This window comes from Necator americanus, chromosome X (genome assembly GCF_031761385.1).
Source record: "Necator americanus strain Aroian chromosome X, whole genome shotgun sequence".
NCBI lineage: Eukaryota > Metazoa > Nematoda > Chromadorea > Rhabditida > Ancylostomatidae > Necator > Necator americanus.
In genome coordinates this window covers 22,891,993-22,907,288 of record NC_087376.1, presented here as the reverse complement: position 1 = coordinate 22,907,288, position 15,296 = coordinate 22,891,993, and the positions used below count along the sequence as shown (strand labels likewise).

At 40.9% G+C, this 15,296-nt stretch overlaps 1 protein-coding gene across 3 annotated transcripts in view; it reads right to left on the bottom strand.

Annotated features, from left to right (window-relative positions):
- Window positions 1-15,296, bottom strand: part of RB195_024919 (uncharacterized protein) — a gene marked incomplete at both ends in the record, with an annotated part of 89,873 nt that overhangs the window by 17,095 nt on the left and 57,482 nt on the right. For all 3 annotated transcript variants that reach the window (XM_064212861.1, XM_064212865.1, XM_064212864.1), the window contains 10 exons: window positions 524-588; window positions 5,833-5,899; window positions 5,957-6,017; window positions 6,097-6,184; window positions 6,249-6,410; window positions 6,470-6,597; window positions 8,820-8,947; window positions 9,048-9,108; window positions 9,228-9,359; window positions 13,516-13,618. In XM_064212861.1, coding sequence (XP_064068744.1) covers window positions 524-588; window positions 5,833-5,899; window positions 5,957-6,017; window positions 6,097-6,184; window positions 6,249-6,410; window positions 6,470-6,597; window positions 8,820-8,947; window positions 9,048-9,108; window positions 9,228-9,359; window positions 13,516-13,618 — 995 coding nt within the window. The remainder of the gene's footprint in view (window positions 1-523; window positions 589-5,832; window positions 5,900-5,956; window positions 6,018-6,096; window positions 6,185-6,248; window positions 6,411-6,469; window positions 6,598-8,819; window positions 8,948-9,047; window positions 9,109-9,227; window positions 9,360-13,515; window positions 13,619-15,296) is intronic.

Below are 15,296 nucleotides of genomic sequence, written 5' to 3'. Positions count from 1 at the left end.
CAATTGTTCTATCTTCTTGCCCTTTTCGTTGTAAGTGGACAGCTTAGATGAATGGGTCACTACGCCAACCACTCTAAAGTGAAGGGAGCCGGAGCACGTCTCCGACTATCGCATTACGGCGAGAAAGCGGAACTTGCTGAACAAGTCTAGGATTTTGAAACATCAGTAAAGGGCTCAGCGGCTAGCCCGTACGACGCCAGCGAGAATAGGTGCGCCAAAACTATTTACGTGTTCTCACAAAATGTAAAGTTCTACAGTGATAGAAACCTTTGCTAGCCTGTTGGTTCGTAGAAATTTTCTCATTTTCTGAAGGGCCACCGGCCATTCTACCGGAAGTAATTTCCCAGACATAGTGGGAACTGATGCCTCTGCGCGCTCCAGATGTTTCAAATTCGTAGACTTGTGAAAAATTGTGTTTTAATTGTTGTATTTACGACCCACGTTCAATTATTATTGGTGGAGAGACCCCAATCTCGCTGTCTTGTAAAGTCGAACAGCAAAATATGGTAGAGTGATGACATACCTCTGCCTATTTCTTCTTCAATGTGGAGTGAAGAAATATCAACTTTGAGCCTTTCATCTAAATCTCTGAAAAATGAAATGTTTACTACTGGACGATTCGCCTCCCTTCTAACAACTTTCTATTGCAAAAGATATGACACACGGGCCTCATTGCTTCTCTCGCGTTCTGGCAGTCGGACGCCCGTCCACACCGCGCCTGTCTCTCTTTTCCTCACGACGCTCTGTTTGAAGTAAGCAAGGGATAAAAAACTGAGACTTTGTAAGAAGGGAAAGGAAGCACACTTATGTGAAGGGTCAGTTGGAACTGTGGATAAAATGTCTAATTTTCTGGTCTCGATTACTAAAATTTTCTTTTGACGTAACGCATCGAAAGATCACTCAATTATTTACAAGATTATAAGGCATGATAAAGACAATCTTTCAGTAATCAGTATTTATAACATTTTTTACTCACTTCGCTTTGTAGGCTTTTTTGCAGAACTAGCTTAATGTAGTTGGCATTCAACGTCCGCCTTATTCTTATTCAAATTCTTATCAACACTCTGGTGAGACCCATTACAACCAGGTTACCTGTCGGAATGCAAGGCTCGTAAATGGTGAAAGACCAGAAAGACCGTGTTGTTGTATAAGAAGGGAGATGCGCATGGCATCGGCAGCTATCGCCCAATCTGCTCACTGTACTTCATCTACAAGCTCTGTATAAGAGCGATCCCTAACAGTTAAAAAAGCGTTAAAAGAAAGAAGCGATGTGAGCAAAAAGGGTTCCAAAAAGGACTCAGCTCGATAGACCAAATTCACACTGTTTTGGAACTCGTAGAGTACAAGATGCCGCTGTGTCGCACTTTTATCGACTTGAAGGAAGCCTTCGATTCAGTTGAGACTGAAGAGGTAATGGAGGCTATGGACAACCAAGGTGTCCCTACTCAGTACACAAAGGTAATTCGTGAGTTGTACAATAATAATACGACTGAAACTTCGCCATTCTACAAGAATATCATCTTCGACATGAAGAGAGAGGTTCGACAAGATGGTACAATCTCATCTAAAATATTAACGACCACTCGAAAACGCAATGCGGAAGTTGGAATGGGATGACATGGGAGTGAAAATTGATTATCAGCAGCTACATCATCTACGCTTTACTGATGACATCCTACCATCAGCCAAGCGGAGCTAAAGTGAGACCGAATTCGACAAAACATGTGGAAGCTTCAGTCTTCAGCTTAATCTGCAAAGGACGACGCTCATGCGAAACAGATAGTTCACGGGTGCCCCGTTTACGCTAAGCGGAACAAACATATCCGAATTCACTAGCTACGTTTACCTGGGCCGGGAAAGGAACATAAAAAACTACCTTACATCAGGGCTGGGCAGGAGGTAACGAGCCGCATGGGAGCATACAAGAGTATCGAGGATGTAGTGAAGAGGACGACGATCATACGGCTCCGTGTTCACCTATTCAACACCACCGTGCTTGGAAGGAAATGCGGTGAGCATCATTGAACACTCAGTAGAAAGAGTGATGCTAGGACAACTAACTCTTCACACAAATGGGAGACGGGATTCGAGGTTCTTTCCTACGTCAACGATCGATGATTAGAGTGCAGCCGCTTTGCCAAGGAAAGCAAAATAAGGTGGGCTGGACACGTGATGCGCTTCAACGACAACCGTTGGACCAAAGCCGTTAGCGACTGGATTCCACTCTATATTAAACACACTACAGGCAGACCGGCGACCCGATGGTCAGATTTCTTCACGAAGGCGTTCAAAGAAAATTATGATGCTCTTCGTGTCCCGCGCGAAAGGAGGAACTACTGGGCTACTCTGGCACGTGATCGGGACAAATGATATATAGATATTACTGGCGCCCGTTCGAGCAAGTCGACGAACAACAGGAGTCAAGGTAATCAAAGTGATCAAGGTGAAGAGGGAATCAATATAATTAAAGGATCGAAATAAAGTCTTCTTGTAGAGTGGGAATTTCAAAAAGTTTTTATTTCTATGTGTTTGTCTAACATTGAAAAAAAGACACACGACTTATTCCCCAACCCAATAATTAGCGTATATATAATATATATGTATATATGTATATACCAGCCTGAACGTCCGGCTAAAGCCGGACTTCAGGTTTATTTTGGTGTTCGCTTCGCTCGCCTTCACTGGTCAGTAAGAAATAACCGTAGCGACATTTTTTTGAAAATTAGAATTGCGTTTTTCTATCAACGCTTTCTTCGACTTTTTTATCCAAAAATTTAAGCATAGATGAAAGATTTTATGGTTTTTCCCTAAACGCGTCGGTTCTATATTTGGAGAACAATAGAACTTTACTTAACTCTATGTTTCTCTCAAATCTCCACAATTTGGAGGCATTATTCAAAGTATGAGTTTCCTCCGTTCTCGGCTATTAGCAAAGAACGAAGTGCTAACATGAAATGACGTGAAAATCACTATCGTAGTGACAAAAGTAGCGTTCTACGTGAGATCGTGTAAACGTTGGCTACTATGTATTGTATTTGAGCAGCCGTTCGCACGTGCTTTTCCTCCTTTTGAAGAAAGGATGTTAGCAGCATCGGGGAGACATGCTGAAGCGAAGGAACCACAGAAACCCATTCTACTGCGTTGGGGCTCCCGCGCACCATTTCAACCCCCTTGGAGAGTCCCCCCATTTTACAGCTATCTGGCTCCGGAGGCACAAATTCGACTCCATAGTACCCGTCTCACCCAATTTTGAGGGTCCAGCGCACCAAATCGACGCCATAAAATTCCCTTGCAAATTGGGAAGTATACATTCACATAAGAGTTTATTTACTCTCACTAACATATAAGGGAAACTAAGTTTCCTTATCAAAGCCAACATACATGATATTATAGCTTTGGACAATGGTGAAAAGGTACAGCGCTCGCCTATCAGTTGCATGGCGATGGTGCGCACCTCACCGGTGCAGAGTTTTGCATCATTACGGAGTATTTTCGTGACACACTCACATTCACACTCACACACTCACACACACACACTCACACACCTCACACACACACACACACACACACACACACACACACACACACACACACACACACACACACACACACACACACACACACACACACACATACATACATACATACATACATACATACATACATACATACACATATACACACATATACACACACATATACACACATACACACATACACACACACTTGGACTAAGCGCGTTATTATATAGCATGATGTGATATACATGTATAAATATGCGTATACAAAGTCGTCGCTCTTGCTATGATTGTTCATTCTGCTCTGAATCTAGTACATATAGTCGAAAGTTTTGTAAGAAATGCAAATCAATTTTAAAAAAGGCGAAAACTGCAGAAATGAAATCTGCAATCTCAGATTAATTGAAAATATAGTTGATAAAAGTCTGGCAGTTTTTCGGTTCTTGTATTGTTAACATTACCTCTGTCTTCTCTCACTGATTTTTTTATCAGACCTTTTTTTGAACAAATTTCTTTGTTTTAGATACGGATAAAAGGCAGAAAGTTGCTCTTAATGTGCAGAAGCTAATTATCAAAGCCGTTTCTTCGTTTGTCAAGAAAAAAAAGATGGTGTTCGTTCCAAAGTACACTCACACACTTACAATAAGAATGCGTTCGCGCGCTACCCAATGATAAGTCGAAATTTATGTTGTCCGGAAGTGACGGACGAAAAAGACCCAGAAATCTTTTAAAATGTAGTCAAGTCTTTCAGAACATCGGCCGGTTGAATGTGGATTGCTACCAACTTTTCCAGCAATCCTGGTAACAATTTTCCAGCGATTTTTTTGCCTGCTATGCTATTTACCAGTATCTTTACGATAACTTTCTATTTCATAATTAGTTCATAAAAAAATTCATAAAATAATAAATAATATAAGTAAATAATAAATAATTAATTCATAAAAATTTCATAATTAGTTCTTGCAAATTTAGAACTACGTTCTGTTTTTTTGCATGTGTTTAGAACGAAAAACATTTCTTAAGAAAGATAGAACATGATGAAAGAGCAACAAGACAAAGCAAAAGTAATGTAAACAATACGAGAATGAAAAATTACTAAACTTTTATCCGCGCCATTTTCAATAAACCTGAAACTGCAAACGTTCTTCCTGCACTTTCTGGATCTTTGGACAGAATTGCTTTTTTTATATTTTCCGATCGTATGTATCGTATCGACTATGACCAGCAATTGGTCATAGTCCCAATTGATGCGAATGGAACACTTGAACAACAATCCGACGTGCTTGGAAAATGATGCTATTTCACGAAGCAAACATTGCATAATGGCAGTCTTCTGATGGACCTTCCTGAGCAGATGAAACTCATCTTGCATCAACGTTTGAAAGAAATCATCAACGCCTTCAGGTCAAGTGGCAGGGGTCAACCCTTTTAATTCCTAAAGAGCAGAACGGAATTCCGCCAATGCATGTCTGTTCATGTTGGGCTGCGGACCAGGAAGAAGCTCTGCGATGCAGATTCCTCCACAAAGCGCATCCAGGACGCTGCGACGGAAGATTCGGCGAAGATGAGGGGGAAGCTGCGTCGTACGACAATACCAGTTTTTTTAATACAACACATTCCCATTTCCTTTAAAAGCTATATGAAGAATGAAGGAAAAGTTTGCCAAAATTACTATGTGTTTCCCACATAGCTGTCGAAAAAAAAAGCGAAGAAGACGTCCGAGAGCAAGGAATTGACTGTTCCACAGCATAAATTTCTTGTACAAAGTTATGCTTTCTAAGTGGCCATTGAAAGATTAAGAGCGTTCTTCTCAGCATTACAGAGCTCAATTTAGCTGACCGCTCTTGACTGCCCATCGGAACTGGCGAGCATTAAAATTATGAAAAAATAGTAGTATTACGAGACAAGATGTTATCTTACTATATGAAGCAATAATTTCTGTCTCCGCTCATTTGCGAGCGAATTCCGAGTACCAGTAGGTACAGAGTATATAACTCTATAGCTCAATCCTTGGGTATTACACTAGCGCACTAGATAATCAGGAATTGTAAACGCAGAGGAGTGTCGAAGTGGGAGGGTGGGTCCGAACACGCGAGCTTCACCTCACAACAAGTGAGCCTAGAGTCTCAAACGTAGGTAGTTAAGCAGGAGCACCCATAGAAGGAAAAACCATCTGCGTCGGTCCATGTGATACAACTCTCCCAACTGCGTGGAACGGGACAAACTTTCGGTGGAAGTGTACTTACTGACCATGGCTCATAAACACTGTACATGAATATAAGGACAATTATGTCCGGTTTAGGAAGCAACCGACCTAAACATTTGCTCATAAGGCGAAAACTTGTCCACCAAATGTCGTCCAAATTTATTTGAATAGTCATCTGGAAGCAAAAGGATGTGAAATCCCTCCACATGAAGCAGAGCAATCGAAAACTCACCTCCAGTTTTCTCCCCGATAGTTTTGACGAGAACTGACATAGTAACGTTCTCCTTCAACCCCTAAATGAAACGCAATACATAGCTAAAATGTTTTTTTTTTACTCTACAGCATCTTGAACAGAAAAAAAAGAAAAAATACCCTCATCTTTCTTCTCGCTATATAAATAATAACACCCAAAACTGCCAAAATGGCAATAGCAAGAATCGCCACTACGTCTTTCCACTTGCTAAAGATGAAAAGAACATATGCAAGCAAAACAAAAAAAGAACGATATAAAACGCAGAGAGAACCTGTGAGATTCTGTGTATCGAAAACGATCCGTCACCAATGCAACATTGTGCGTGATCTTCTTCACTTCTAGGGTAAAATCTTCATAACCTCCCAAACGTCCAACAACCCGAACGTTACAAGCAACATCTTGAACTGATCCATCAGACAGAATACATAATAATCTAATTATGATGATTAGTTACAAGCAAGGATTCAACGGCAAAGTGAAATACCTCATTACCTGGTACTGCTCGAAAGAATGCGATTGACTGAACATTTCTGTCCACATATGTACACTTCAACATCATCCATTCTGTCTAGATTCGAACCAAACACCTCCCATTCTGAGAGATTTTCGTTGCGGTTCGCCTAACATATTAAGAACAATAAACTACGTGGCAATAAAACTTTGAAGAGCGGAAGCTAAGCAAAATGAACTTGGCAAATGCATTAGCGAGAACGACGACTTTCCTTAAGTGCTTCCTTAACGCAGTTCAGACATCGACAGATTTATTCCATGTGCGTACCTTAGAATAACACTAGCCACATCCTATTTAAACCTTCGCAGTCCCTGTTAAATGGTGAGTATCGTTAAGTACCCACAGCTTCCACGACAGCTTATCTTTAGTGGAAATGATTGGCAACGGCGATAGTTAATTGCGCTACGTAGAAGTTAGCACCAGACCATTGTGCTGCGCCTGTCTCATGCTCTGCCCATCAGCGTCCCTCATCGTCTAATAAGATGCAAAACATGCCTCGTAGGGGCACGCTATCTAATTTAGTCAAAGCGTGAGGTGATGAAAATGCTCTCGAATATGCTGTAGTGCAAATTTCGTCCAAAATATTCCACGCTTGACTGAAAGATTCGCCACACTCCTTTAGATTCCGTCAAGGAAATTTTTGAAAACAAGACGAAGAAGTTTCAGCTTTTTACATAGGAATGAATTTTTGGAATTTAGCTCCCTAGGTAATTCATCACGTAAGCAACGAGTTTCTGAAACATTGATGAATGTTGGATGTTCTGATATATACAGATACACGCAACAGGTTTTTCGTCTGCAGAAAAATACACATTTTTGGAACCGTGATGGAAGAGTTCAGCCACATTATTAAAATACAGGGATATATTTAGAGGAGCAGACTTTGACATAAAATAATTATGACGGTATGACGGAATGGCAGAAGAGCGACAACAAAGATGGGATGTAAATGGGGTTCTGAAAAAACGTAATCCAAGTTAACATTAAAGAACGTCATCATGTTTCGAAACCACAATTCAACATGACGAAGTCTTGAACAAGCGTATTACAAAATTCCGACTACTACAATTGCTAAGCAATAACCACTACAAAGCTTAACATTTTGAAACGTTGTCAGCATTATGTTTTCTGGTTCTGGTTTTGTTCTTGAAGAAATTATCTATGTTTTTGTTTCATTCTCAGCATTTTCTATTTCTACGTTTTTTTTTTTCTTTTTCTACGTTGCTACTTCGTTGCCTTCTTGTTCTCTGAACCTTCCTAGAAGCTAACCTTATCACGTAATTGCAATACAAGCTCAGCGCACAACCTCGGTGGCATGATGATAGCTGGGCGAGGCGATTAGTGATCACAGTTACAGTAGGTACAGTCACAGCCCCTCCCCATTTATTCCCAACTGTTCCAGTACTATGATTACTTTCAGGCTTTGCTAGTTAGAACTTTCCTTTTTTATATCATCTTATACTGTAGTGATTTCTGATGAACTGCATGAGATCGAAGAAATAGCACCGAACAACTCGGCACATCAACTATTCCGTGTGCGACGATCACAGCACACCAAACTATATAAATTCGCTGCAGACAAAGCAGGAGATTGTGTGGGAATTTGTGCAAGCAATCTTATCTTTTGCATGAGCTGTGGGGGAGTTATTTTGGTCAAAAAGCGACGCCATGGCACATTCGAATGATGGGATGTACAAATAACAAGAATCAGCCGCGCGAATCAACCTCTTGAGGCGCACCTAGAAGCGAAGAGAATACTGCAGCCAGTCTTCAAATAAATGCAAAATCTCCGAGTAAAATCTAAAACATTTGCTCACATACCTTCAAAAGCTCGGCATGTTGTATCACTACCCACTAAAATCAGTTAGCATCATCACCCACAACTCATCGGAAACCAGCACACTGTACCAACCCGTTCAGGTCTACAGAAACGCAAACATCCTGTTTGTTCTATTCTACATCCATGCCAAACGTGCTGATAGGATTGTTTGCTCTGCTCAGGTATGAAAACGAGAAATGAAAGAGAAAATAAAAAGGAGCTTGTCTATTCATTCTATTGTCTGGAAAATATTTCAATAAAGTATGAAATTGTAGTTAGGGAGCTAACATGGTCGATGACAGGAGGGCATGTCTTCGTAATAAGAAGTATTTGAAATAAGCTGAGAAAGCGATAAAGTCAAGGTCATAACGTCCGCTCAATTTCTTGTCTTCAATCTATATTACTTGTGTCTTTACTAACGTTAGTAGCGAGTGAAAAGGAAGAAATGCACAGGTATGTCGTGTTGTGGGAAATATTTCATTGAAGTAAGAAATTGTAATTAGAGAGCTAACATGGTCGATGACAGGAGGGCATGTCTTCGTAAGTGGATGGCGGCAATCAGTCTTCTCGTACGAGGAAACAACTACATGTTTCTTTTTGTCTGGGCACCAAATGCATGAAAGGGGATCCTGCCAGCCTCCTGCAATGACGAAAGCTCAGTTCTGCTGAGAATAAAGTTCACGCGTCGGAAATCTGAAGTTCGTTGCTCAAGTGATCGTAAAATCTTGAAAATATCTCACCTTCTGCTATATCCTCACAGGTTGTGTACAAACCAGAACAACTTATGTGGTTAGCAGTAACCTTGAAATATTAAAATAATATTAGAATAACAGAAACAAATCTGGCAACAAAACAAAACCAACAAGCGGAAGAACGCGAATACCAATATGAACAACCAAAGTAGGACATATGAAAGCTACCTTTGTCGAATTGAGTATGAAGAGAGTTTTTCCGTCTTCACTAAGACAGATTGGAAAATGCGATATTGGAGAACTCTTTTTTCTCCAAAGTACAAAGGAATACGTCGAAGAACCTTCCAATCGTTTCGGGACCTGAAATTTCGAACGAGTGTGAGTAAATGAATAAAAACCTAAAGCGGTAAAAGTCATCCTCAAGGACAAAACTACCTAATCTGCTCTCGTGCAGATATACATATTCCTCTCTATTTGGTTAGTCTAGTTAGCTCCTGACGTTGAATGTGATCTGGACTATTCTCTTTCTACACAAAAAAATGGAATGAAATCCCTAGATACCTCTGATATATAGAATATTTAAGTACATTTAGATTGCGCCATAGTTCGATTCCCGCCGGAACATTGATTTTTGCAAAACGGAAGAAAAAATAACTGGGAAGAACATTTCACAGGTCGCGAGATCCGCAAGCTTTGTGCAGCTGGAGAGATCAACGTCTCCGCTAGCGATGACTGGAAGGAATATGTTGTCTTGTAACGTGAAGTAGATATAGCGATAACAAGGCAACATCTTGAGGATGACACTCTGTATGTTCCATCCTCCGCCTATGGATTTAGAAAACTTGATTGAAACAGCAGGCCTACCAAAAAGTTTAATTACACACATTGAGAAGGACATACCTGCACCTAATCAAAACGCACAAAGTCGCTGCAAATAATCTCGAGTAATCCTTGTGACTTTAAAGTAAGACCTTTCATAACAGATAATGGAGGCTCCACCATGAGGACCCTGCCACTTAACATAGTTCTAAACCAGTTCCTCAAGTATATACCCGCCCACCTCAATAGTTCCAACAGCTTCCTAAAACATCTTTGCAACACCACGCCCGAATGCAAACGTGCCAAAGAGTCTGTTACGTCACTCTTTACAAACGTTTCCAGTAGTCGGCACACCACTATCGACGGCTTAGAGGTCTTGAAATGGGACAAAGGCTGGCACATATCCCTGCATCGTTTCCTTGTCGAATGTCGAAAAATACTGTACTGCAAACCACTCTTGTACGGTCGTTACATGGATGACTGTTGCACCGCTTGTTCAACAGAGGCAGAACTAGATATATGCTTCGATCTTCTCAACCAGCAGTGCATGCATACTAAGTTGGCTATCTTGAATGTGCGAGTCTACTTCCGGATTGGGATATGGAGGACTAATTTGTGCCGAAAACACAGCAGCAAGAACATCTTGATCCGCTATCTTTCAGCACATCCCGGCAAAGTAAAAACTATTATAGGTGGTATGTAAAGGATAGCGGCAAGTGCATCATCAAGTAGCCCAGAAAGACATGTTTCATAAATCTGGATCATAAAGTCAATGTGCAGTAGGTATCCGGTGAGAAATTGTGCTCTTCGAAAGACACGACCTACCCAATGAAGATCTAGTCTCGTGGACGGCCTAGAAAAGATCCCGTTTTGTCTACCATACAACCGCTGACGATGTGAGCAAAGCGGTGCGGAGCTGTCTACGTAAGGCGGCTCTACGGAGTGACGCGAGGGTTGTGGAAATATTACCAGTTAACCTCAGGGGTCAGATGATACGTAATCGTGAATGGGACTGGCTCTGCGCTACTTTTAGCTGCGTTGTTTGCTCATATCATAGAGGGTGGTGTAGTATCGGGAATGGTTTATCGTGTCACCTGCAGGTCACGTGGTGACGATTAGACAGGAGAAATTGAGCGGCTGCTGGGTATTCCGATGAAGTAGTAAGTTGATAGGCTCGGAACATCAAAACTTCTCACCCCTCTCGGAGTTCACAGCAAAACATTAAAACTTCGAAACGGAAATTGAAGTTAAGATCTTATCCTACGAGTCCGAAATCATAGCAGGAAGAACACAAGAAGTGTTTTGGAGAAACAGCCAAAGTGCAAAAATTAATAGAAAGTATGAGCGCGATGCAATCATCAATGAGCTAGCCCCATAAGATCAAGATTAAGATCTATGTGGGTTTTGATCTAAAGATCGATTTGAAAAGATCCCCATTTGTGAATGCACTTATGAATGATGGTTGTGGTACGAGGTGGACTGCCATGTTACAATTCCATCAAAAGAGGTCGATTGGTTGGTCACTGAGTATGCAAACGGTTCGAAGGTTCCTGTAGGATGATGAGACGTTTGATAGGATAAATCAGTTCTAGCTTAAGCTTCCCAGGCTCTGACGAAGGTGTTAATGCCGAAACGTTAACAGTCAATAAAAATTAATAGCAGGGTCATACGTGCTTTGAGATTTTCCCCTTTGTTTAAGGGGAAAAAACTCTGTGGACTCTGCGGACAGCCTAAGAGATGAAGAATTCAATAAGTTTTCGTAGTTTTAAGTGGTTAAAAAGTAGAAGTTTTTATAGAGAAGAAAGCTTAAGAACTACAAAATAGCTACATCGTTGTTTTTTGAAACGTTCGAGTTCTTTTGGAATTTAGACGTGACGAAATTTAAAATTTATGCGATCTTTTGGATTTTTCCTACCTAAAACTTGAGAGAATCAGACGGCCCGAAAACACATTCTGCATATGGGGGTTTCCTTAATCTCTCTATCCGAATACGTGGATTATTTGTTAACGCGTTGCTCCGCTCTTTTGGAGCCGGAGAACATTCCAAAATCCCAATTTTTGCGCGCGCGCCAAAAACTGGTTCATTCTGAGCAACGTCTCATAACTCAGAACAACTTAATGCTGTGCAGATTCACTTTCAGTACACTGTAGCCACTTTTCCCATCTTTGTCCTATCTAAATTCCAAAAAAAACTAGAAGATGGGAGAAACCAGCGGTATGATTGTTTTGTAGACCGAACCTTCTTCTCTGAAACACTACTTAGAATATTTATTTTGGTCCACCTGTCACAAAGTTATTCGCGATCTCCCAGACCTTGCAATGTGCACAGAATGCAATCTGGGCTTTTTCGGTCATTAAATTCCATTAAATCCACTACTAAACTGCTGAAAACTACGACTACTTGAATTCTTCATCTTTTAGATGTGGTTTCAATTTTCTAACCCGTAAAAATTTGACTCAGCATTATGTGCTTTGATCAATATTTAAGAATATTTCATAAATTTTATAATAAAAATGATTTGGTTGATGTTGGTATTTCGTGTTTGGTATTCCACATTTGCCATTAGTTCCTCTGCTCATTTTCGATTTTGGTTTTTCGAAACGCACGAAATCCTCAATATATTGAATTGGCAACAACCGAGAACTGTCGCAGCAACGTTGAAAAAGAAGGAAAAAGAAGAAGAAGGAAAGAGAATGAAGAAGGAGGAAGGAGGAAGAAAGAGGAAGGAGGAAGAAAGAGGAAGGAGGAAGAAAGAGGAAGGAGGAAGAAGAATAGGAGTCGTATTGGAGAGGGTCGTGTCCAATCACCTTCCAGCTTCCCTCCTTCACACCTCAATGAAAACTTGAATGGAGTGGCGATGGCAATCGCTGAAACAAGAATAATCGGAGAGGCCATACAAGATATAGCGTGCGTTCCGACGTACTCGGGCTATTTTTGTTGCACTTCAAAAGATTAGCGAGCATCACTCATGTGATTAGATTCGGCTGCTCAATTAGAGGGTTAGCGAAGGTTCCCCCCCCCCCCCCCTCGAGCACGGTAGCTTACGCAATTGCAGTAAGCTGCAGGTCGTTCTGACTCGCCTATATCTTCATGTTTAAAAAAAAAACCTTTGAAAAGAATAAATAACGGACACGTTGTTCCGGTCCTGCGAGAGGTGCCACTTGACTCCAATTTCTCTTAAATTATTCTCTTCTTCATAAAAAAAAAGTGCATCAAAGACAGAAACCTCTACACTAAGCGACATTCTTTAACATCACAAATACTTTAGAAATTATCTGGTTGTTGGTTTTGGTGATCGCAGTCGAAAAAGGACAAACATGATAGGTACGTCTTGGGTAGAAATCAGCTTTGGGAGCTATGTGTTGAAAGGCTATGTGTTGAAAAATGTGATGTCGAAGGTAGCCAAGAATGGAGGTAGAACATGTGACAAGTGATGGGACAAGCAGAGGTGGGATATAGAAATTGACTATTGGTAAATGCAACAAACGTAGGAAGATGGTGAGACTGTAAGTAGGCCAAGATGAACAGCAAGACTGAGCACAAGACTGCTTTATCTAAGGACGCGAAAGTCAACTACAACGAAGACAAGTTTCTGCTCACAGCGGAGTAGTTATCAGTGTTGAGCTTAAAAACAAGACAAAATGCATGGAAAGGAACCAAGCGACCACACGCAGAGCAAAATCGTCAAAATCTCACCCGTAATAGCACCATCGATGTACCGCTATATCCTCCGAGAAAAATCGCGTTGCTTTTATAATCAGGAAGGACAGACACTACTCTCTCAACGTCAGAAGCCACGCTGAAAAAAAATGCTATCTCTGTTTCTGCCGTGAGGTTGACTTTGTGGGACGTTGGAAAGATGCACAGACACATTTTAATGTTCAATAAAGTACATTAAATACAAGGAGCAGGCTAATTCTATAGAACAGAATTAGCATATTGCATTTATTTTATATCGAATATGAATATGATAATGTACAGATCGCACTTTTATAGTGCTCTGAATGCAGCTGGATTGCTTGAATGCACGCAAATAGCGAATTTGAATAGAACATTCACAGGTCCGTTTGCGTACTTAATCCAACATAGAAGGGCAGAGAATTTGGGGTTGATCAATCGCATCAGGATGCAACAACGCGTTTGATTTCGCTTCGGTATTGTAGAAGTTCTAAGAACACGTATGCAAACTGTACAGTGACCTGCGGAGAACAACCGATGCCGATCTACAACCACTCTATCCAAGTATATATTAGGCTGGCAATTAAATTTCTGCTACACTTTATAGATTTAGCTCTATGAATTTATTTAGTTGACCTGTCAGATCAATACTACATATTATTAATTTATTCTAAGTACTCCATCTTCCACCACTAAAGCTCCCCCTAACTATAGAGATTACAGTCGAGGCGCACATTAAGAACAACCACCAATTGAGAGACTGAGAATGGTCAGATGGTCCGGAAATTACTTTGCACAACTTAGAGACGAGGCAGAGATTGGCTGCCAGTTTACTTATTTCCTTTATGGCCAAAATTGAATCATCTGTTCTGGAACTCTGTCCTTTGTTCCACCCTCAGTGCATGGACGACTGCTTTGCCGTCTTCGCCGCCCAAGCGGAGATGGACAATTGTTTTGACTTGTTGAACCGGCAGTCCGAACACATAAAACTCACAAAGGAGAAACCAGAGGGCAATTGACACCTTTTTTAAACGTTCAAGTGGGCGTCTCGAACGCACCCACCAAACGAAATAGTATCGTAGGCCTGGTAATAAGAACATCTTGCTTAACCTTCTCTTTGCTCATCCATTTCAAATGAAGAAAGCTCTGATTAGCAACATGTTCCGCACGGCAAAAACCATTTGTAGTGGACATAAAGAGAGAAAGGAATCGTCATTTTTTGCTTGAAAGATTGCTGTTTCTAAAGGTTATAAAATCCGAACATCTGAAACGAGATGATACTGAAGTGAACGAGCACGGCAGTTGGAAAACACCACTACAGATAAGATTCGTTTCTGCTTTCTTTATATCTCCGATAAAATGAACAGTGCCATTAGGCGATATCTCAGGAGAGCCAACTTAGATAACTCCGTCTCGGTTGTGGAAATAACACCGACCAATTTAAAACGACAGTTAGTTTGGAATCGCTTCTACCATACCATCTGTAGAACACTAGATCGTATTCAACATGATTACCTGATTCTTCTACCTGGATCCTTGCATGAGGTGCGGTGACGAATATGGTGAAACGGGAAAACCGTTATATCTTCGCATCACGTGAATAGTACGAATAGACTACGAGAATGGGCAGTTTTAAGTGCTCACAGAACACAAAAACACGACAGAGCCCATTTTGAAGTCAAAGCCAAATCTTAGCACACGAATCTAAAACGTTTGCTTGGAAATTGCTGCAGGCATTTTGGATCCAAGCCAAAAATCCTAAAAGTAACCTCTAAGGGGAACTATTCTCGATAACGCGA